This window comes from Camelina sativa, chromosome 12 (genome assembly GCF_000633955.1).
Source record: "Camelina sativa cultivar DH55 chromosome 12, Cs, whole genome shotgun sequence".
Classification (NCBI taxonomy): domain Eukaryota; kingdom Viridiplantae; phylum Streptophyta; class Magnoliopsida; order Brassicales; family Brassicaceae; genus Camelina; species Camelina sativa.
Genome location: NC_025696.1, coordinates 13,802,415 through 13,809,467, shown reverse-complemented (window position 1 = coordinate 13,809,467; position 7,053 = coordinate 13,802,415). Strand labels below are relative to the sequence as shown.

Genomic DNA, 7,053 nt, shown 5'->3' with positions numbered 1-7,053 from the left:
TGAGGGTCTCCCATAGTTCGCTGGCCGTCTCACAATAAGAATAGGCTTCTAGTATGGGAGCCTTAAGGGAGTTTTGAAGTATGGAGAGGACGGTTTGGTCTTCTTGAAACCACTTAGCCTCTTCTTGACGCTTAGCCTCTTCTTCATCTTCTTTGATGGTTTCTTTTCCACCTTCTTTGGTGACTTTCCTTGGAACTCTCCCACCTTCGATGTGGTTCCAAAGTCCGCGGCCACACAACGCTGTTTTGGTGGTTCTTGACCACATCAGATAGTTTCCTCCTTTGAGGACGGTTGGTAGAACAAGCGGCTTGGTGTTCTCCATGGTAGAATGCTATTGACCGCCGGATAAAGCTTTTGACCAGTGGATAAACGTGAGAAAACGAACGAGAGTAGAAAGCGAACAACAAGAATGGAGAATCAAAGCCAGAATAAAAGAGAATGGAGCTGGTTTTGTCAAGAACAGAAACCTCGCTCTGATACCATGTTAGAATTGCAGAATTATCTAGAGAATAATAAGAGAATCGAGAGAATAAGAGAATGTGTATTCAAAAGACTTGATTAGAATACATCTTATGTTTATTACATGGCCATATATAGGGAGAGAAGGAGATATTAGCCGTTAGAGATACAATAGGGAAGGAAAGAAGATATTCTCGTGAGATTAGTCTCAATCTTCCTTAATGATGATAGCGACCTTTCCTTACTTGGTTGACTCGACTTCACTCGTCCCCAAGGTAAACATGTGATCTCTTCTTAGGATATTTTTGATCTCCTCTCTTCTAGATCCTTCTCTTCTTATGGGTTTCTTATTACTAAGGCCTCTCTTTCTTATTTAACAAACCGAACCATGGCCTAATGGCCTAAGCCTTATGGTCACTTGTACGGACGCTTGTACGGACATCCATACGGACAACCTTGATCTCGTGTCCTAGATCAATAGATATGAATTGAGAATTAAGAAGGTGCTACCGTGACATAATACCCCTCTAAAAGTATAAAGTTTATGTTGACAATGACATGAAGTATGAATCAAGGCATGAAGCTTAAGTAGCTCTCAGCAGATTCGTTTCTAAGCACTTGCGAACCATTCGTTAAGCCACAAAAAACTAACACGAAGAAATTGAAACCACCGGCTTTGTGTAGTACTAGTTTAATGCACTGGCAAATGATTAATTTGTTATTGGAAAGGGGATAGTGAAGGGAGATACCTGATTAAACATAACCGAGAAACAGTTTCTTGCTTAGTCCCACTGAATTTGGAGAAAACGTTAAGATGATGGGTTCACATAAAGGAAATACACAGAGGCTTAGTAGTTTAAGTACATACACATCAAATAAAATGAACACAACAAATCTTATGGTTATGATAATAAAAGCCACAGCAATAAAGCTTATAACAATCGTTTGTAACCTTTTTGCCTGAATTGTAATCGAACCAAAATCAAAGTAACCAGAACAAAACCAAACCGGTTCATGAGTAACCTTAGAAAAAATATTTTGCATGAACTGTTATCAAACCACAAAGTAACCAGAACACAATGGATAAACCAGTTTAATCCAGATTCTCAGTAGTTTACAATGAAGCAAGTAGTTGTGACCAGATTGATAAATAAGACTCTAATAAAACTATATAGAAATGCAGGGAATGAATGTGACATGCTTTCTCATTGCAATTTGCCTTGAAACTATATTGGAGGTAGCTTGTCCTTTCCTTCAAAGTAGCCCGAGAACCCGGCTTTCAGCTGCAAAAGATTTTACATTTTGAGGACGACTAAAAACAGAGAATAAGACGTGGGCTTAAGATTCTGAAAATGGAATATAAGTTAGAATACCTTTTCGATTCTGGCAGTTGCGTCTGAGAAATCTTGTGTTTGGTCTTTGAGCAGGCTGATGCGGGCTTCCTTCTGGCGATTCTGTTCTTCAGCCTGGATAGTGGATGAACACGAGAAGAAATCGTTTTCAAAAGATGGGACTATATAAGCAAAGGATTAGTTTCTTGTGACAGTAGTACTACTTACCCTTTGGAGTAAAGCTGTTAACCTTTGTATCTCGTTCTTCTTTACTGTTGTAAGATCATTTGCTATTGCCATTACATCCGTCCTGAGATGAAGTCATGGTGACAGTAATATCAGAATTTCCAAAACATGGGGATTTACAATTGAGGGCCAATGCCATAAATGCACAATAAGGGATTAAGCGGCATGGATGAGAGACCTACTCATCTGAGAACAAGGGATCCAAATGCTGTTCTTCGATCAGCTGTTCGACTGTATCAAGAATTGGTCCAACCTGCGAAAAGGGAAAAAAAAAGTGTTTCACTTATTCACAAGTGTGTCATCCATCATAAAGAGTAACCGATGAAAAACATTCACTAGTTTGTTTGTTGTGTAAGAAGCAAAATAAGAAGATGTCTAAGTCAAAGGTAACCTGAGTTTTGTGACAGTATTCATCAAAATATTCCTGTAAACAATTAAATGCTGAAAAACGTTACCAAAAGTTTCTAACTGATCACACTATATGAATATAACCCATCATCATCACAGGTATGTTAATGTTTAAAACTTTGAATAACCTCAGACAGAGTCAAATGAGTTTTACCTCTAATGTCTTATGCAATTTCACAACAACCTAGAAACATGTCAAGAGAGAGAGAGAGAGAGATATATAACATCAGAAACATCTATGGAAACTAAATGGATTCTATACTAAAGAATAAAAAAATACCTGAGTATATAACCGATAAAGCCTTTCTTGCTCACCCCCACTAAATTTCGACAAAATATCAAAAAAATCCTAACAAAAACACAAAGGCTTTATTAGTTATTAGTACATTACACAGAGAAGAAACAACAACAAAAAAAAATTCAAGCTTTAATTTTTTGACACTTAAATTCAGTCTCATCTTCAGTTTACAAATAAACCCTACAAAAAAAAAACTTCACTGGATTGAGTTAACTTTTTATTTGCAAATCTTTTTAGTAAACAAATCAAAATCAGAGCCAAAACTCCATTCTTATTCATCTCAAGCGTTTTTTAAACGCAAGGATTCAATTCAGTTATCAACGAGAACCCTTCAAAAAAGATCCTAAAAGTTTCAATTACTGTAACAGTTTTTCGAAACCCAAACTGCGACAATTGGGAAGAGAGCAGTAGTTAGTTACCTGTCTGGAGCAAGCAGTGAGAAGACATCGAAGAGCGGATTTGAATAAATTTTTCACACTCGTTTGTCTACAACCCGGAATACTCGTTTCTTGACCCGGTTCCTCCATCTCACCCGCAATGAAAATGATTTAACCTTTTTTTTTTTCCTTTTTCTTTTTCTTTCGTTTATATAAAACAAGTTAAAAAATCTAAAATAGTTGGAGAGATTTTATTTTCTCGGGAAGGCCCAATGGAAAGCTTTACGGCCCATATGCTTTAACTTCTTTCTCTTTTATATAAAACGTTGCGTTTTAGAACAAACCAAAAAACTCTCTCCCCGCTCACATCACGATCGCAGAAGAAACTAAACAGAGAAAAAGAGAGAGAGAGAGAGAGAGAGTAACAATGGCGAACTCTGACATCGGTCACGTCGTTAGCGTCACCACAAGGGAAGAAGTCAGAATTGAAGGGACTCTTTCTTATGTCGATCTCAAAGCATCGCTTATCATTTTGAGCAATGGTGGTCTTCTTCTTCTTCTCTTTTTTTTTTCCACTTTCTTGACTTGCAAGAAACTACCAAGAAATCTTAATTTCCCACAAAAATAGACCTCTCTTCTTCTTTGAACGTCTTATCCATTCTCATCTGTTCGCATTCTTCTCTCGCTTTTTAACCCTTGCTGCTACTCTTCTACTTTCCCGTAGTTGAAAAGCTTCATCATCTTTAACGAACTGATTACAGTTTCAAGAAGTTGTGTCTAGTGTCGATCTATTACGGAACTTTTATTGCTCAGACGAAGTCCTATTAAAGCTTAGTTATGGAAGATGAAATACAAAAACTTTCCATTTGATCTGTAGGCGGAACGAAACCCTTTTTTGCTGAAATCTTTGAATCTTAAGGTGCTCATGTACTGTATATGGATATATAGTTAGTTGGTTTAGTGATGTAGCTATAGGTAGGAGGTCATGAACTTTGACGCTAGGGAACTTTTATATGTGTTAAGCTATTTCTTGCTTGCAGTGTTGTTATACTTGATAGATATCAACTAATTTAAAGCTTGTTAAGTGTTTGAGTTAAAGATATTGTGCATCTACGTTTCCAGTTGCTTTATGAACTAAACCGAGGTGTGTGATCTTCTGAGCAACTCTCTAAAGCTATTTTTGGTTTTTTCACTGTAGCAAAATGCTACGGTACTGAAGGTAGGGAGAGGAATTTGCGCTCTCAAGTTCTACCGTGCCATGAACTTCATGGTCATGTTCATATTCGAGAGAGAGAAATTAAGGTATGTGTAGTTTTCTTTAATTAATCCCGGTCTTATTCTTCATTAGCCTTAAGTCTTTAGACTTCTCTTAAGGCTGGAATACCAACACTCTAGATCTGTGAATGATGAGACATCTGTGTGTCGTTTTTCTTAACCGTACTCATGTCCTTAATCAGTCTTGGTTTTGATACTTTTCTCTTTAAGGTGAATTCATTATGAATAAGCTAAATCTCTGCTAATGATGATGATGAGAATATTGTCTCGCTCTCTATAGCAAACAGTAGTTGACGACTTTGCTTTCGTTTGTAGGACCTGTGTAGAAACTTTCAAATTGAAGGAAGTAATCTCTCTAAAAAGTCGATCTAAGCTTAGAAATTAGAAAAGGGGTTTAGATCTCTCGAACTAGGGTTTTTGCTAAGAACAATAGGAGAGCTGAATTATTGTATTAGATACTGGATGCTTTACAATGGAGAAGTCTCTCCTTATTTATACATGTCCGTAGATTACATAATATATTAACTTTCCTTCTGAGACGAACTGAGATAAGGAAAGTTGCTTCATTTCTTGAGTCGGCCACCAAGCGAACTGGGAAGTTGGTTCTTCGTCTCCAAGGCTGGGCTTCCTGCTTCTGAACAGGCCTCAAGTAATACCTAATTGGGTTCTTAACCGGATTCCCAGTTAAATAATCAAATTATCTTTCTGGTTTAGTTCGGTATGTTAGGGGTGCTAAATCCCGCACCAACAACCTGGAACTAATTTACCAGCTTCCACACAACGTCACCGAAGGGGAGACTGAGTTTCCTCCGATATCTCAACCACATGTACACCGTGCATGATTGCTTAATGTAGTCAAACCAACCATGGTTGATCTTGGTACGTATAGCCACAGTTAACCAGATTAATTTGAGCTTTCTGATCAATATGTCTCATGTAAACTCTTGTTATTTGCTTTTCAGAACAGAGTGACTGGGCCTTATACGTACATATGAACACACAAGTTGTTTACAACCAAAACATTCAAAACATAAACGTACACAACTTATTTTAATATACATATGTACATATGAACACACAAGTTGTTTACAAAAAACATTCAAACATATATGTATACAAGTTATTTCAATGTCATATTCAAGACATGTATGTACATTCAAAACGTGTATGTGAGAGACGCGATGACAATCATCATAAAGCAAACTATATAATTCAATATTGTTTGAGACTAATTACGAAGATTAATGACACAATCACACATGAAGATCTGATAACTTAAAGGTGCAATATCACATTCCCTCACCATATTCTCACAATTACATATAGTATATATTTTTTATTTTTTAGGCAACATAAATAGTAAAAATCTTATTATTATGATTTTTTTATTTTTTAGGCAACATCTTTAGAAATCTATATATTTATTATTTTTTGAGAAATCTTTAAAATCTATAAATATGTTTTTATTTTGTGAAATTTTTAAACTTTCTTATATATGTTTTTCTTTTATGAAATTTTCAAACTTTCTTTTCAATTCAAAGGTACACATCTCTAGAAATTCATATATTTGTTTTTCTTTTAGAAAATTTTCAAACTTTCTATTCAACACAGATTTTTTCATAAATCTGAACAAAAGTGAAGAACATTTGCACATTTTCATCAAATATTTGATTTATTATATTTTAATTACAAAAATATATTTAAATGAGTTATTACAACCTTTTAATTAAACCACTACAAATTTAGTTTATTTGATAAACCAATAAAAACTTTCGATTTCTATTGTGAACCATTGCAAGTTTTGGAAAATTTGATATCTATGGTTGTGTCTATCATACTAAAATATAATTAAATAATTTTTTGTTGTCATTTAATTAAATTAAAGTGATTTGTCGAACATTTGCAACTTTTGGTTTGTTCTTTTTTATCGTAATTTTTTTTAATTGTTTATATTTATAACCACATTTTCTTTTATAAAATATCATATTTTCATTACAACTTTACTTTGTGTTTTTTTTTGGATATGTTGATTTGAGTACATCAAATTTTATTTTAAAAATGTTATTACCTATCATATGTTTTTAGTATTAATCATTATTTATTTTATAGTAATAATTTTTTAATCATATGTCTATAGTATTAATTATTATTTACATGTGAAGGTAAAGTTATTTTTAAGAATATTTATCAATTAATATATGAAGAAAGTTTCAAAAATTTATTCTTTTTGAATTTATTATTAAATAACTTAATAAATATAAATAATTAAATAAATTTTGTAATAACTATTTTATTAAATGAGTTCTCCCGCAAATACCTAGTATTAAATAATAAGGAAAATTATTGAGTTTTTGATTTAGAGTTTAGGACATAGATAGGGTCTGAGGTTTAGAGTTCTAATTTTTATTAACAATAAAATTATAACATAATTTTATGGATTAATAAAATATTTAATTTAGGGAATATAAATTCACACTTGTAAAATATTCTTCTGCTAAATCTCAAGAAAAAAATGAAAAGAACAAAATAATGAGTTTTCTATTTAAAGTTTAGGGCATAAATACTAAATAGGGTTTGAGGATTAGGGTATAGGATTTAAAATCTAAAACAATAAAATTATAGTAGTAATTTGGATTCATTAATATTTAATTTAGGATAT

General features: G+C 33.5%; 1 protein-coding gene across 3 annotated transcripts; it reads right to left on the bottom strand.

Moving 5' to 3' along the window:
* LOC104731636 lies at positions 1,448 to 3,310 on the bottom strand. 3 transcript variants are annotated; one of them, XM_010451065.1, is made up of 8 exons: positions 3,162 to 3,310; positions 2,725 to 2,793; positions 2,599 to 2,628; positions 2,428 to 2,460; positions 2,219 to 2,289; positions 2,019 to 2,100; positions 1,833 to 1,925; positions 1,448 to 1,742 (listed from the first exon to the last, which is right to left on the bottom strand). In XM_010451065.1, exons 1-8 carry the CDS (start codon positions 3,267 to 3,269, stop codon positions 1,686 to 1,688), a joined length of 543 nt encoding a protein of 180 aa, XP_010449367.1. In that variant the 5' UTR covers positions 3,270 to 3,310; the 3' UTR covers positions 1,448 to 1,685. The 3 variants fall into 3 exon arrangements, with proteins under 3 accessions (XP_010449367.1, XP_010449368.1, XP_010449369.1); XM_010451066.1 differs by lacking the exon at positions 2,428 to 2,460; XM_010451067.1 differs by lacking the exons at positions 2,428 to 2,460; positions 2,599 to 2,628.

Bases quoted from the DNA above. Each gene is read 5' to 3' on its own strand.
- LOC104731636 (XM_010451065.1), bottom strand. From the start codon at position 3,269: ATGGAGGAACCGGGTCAAGAAACGAGTATTCCGGGTTGTAGACAAACG. The intron at 2,461-2,598 runs GTAAAACTCATT...AATTGTTTACAG, and splicing joins AATTGCATAAGACATTAGAG to GAATATTTTGATGAATACTG. The intron at 2,101-2,218 runs GTAGGTCTCTCA...ACTTCATCTCAG, and splicing joins GATCCCTTGTTCTCAGATGA to GACGGATGTAATGGCAATAG.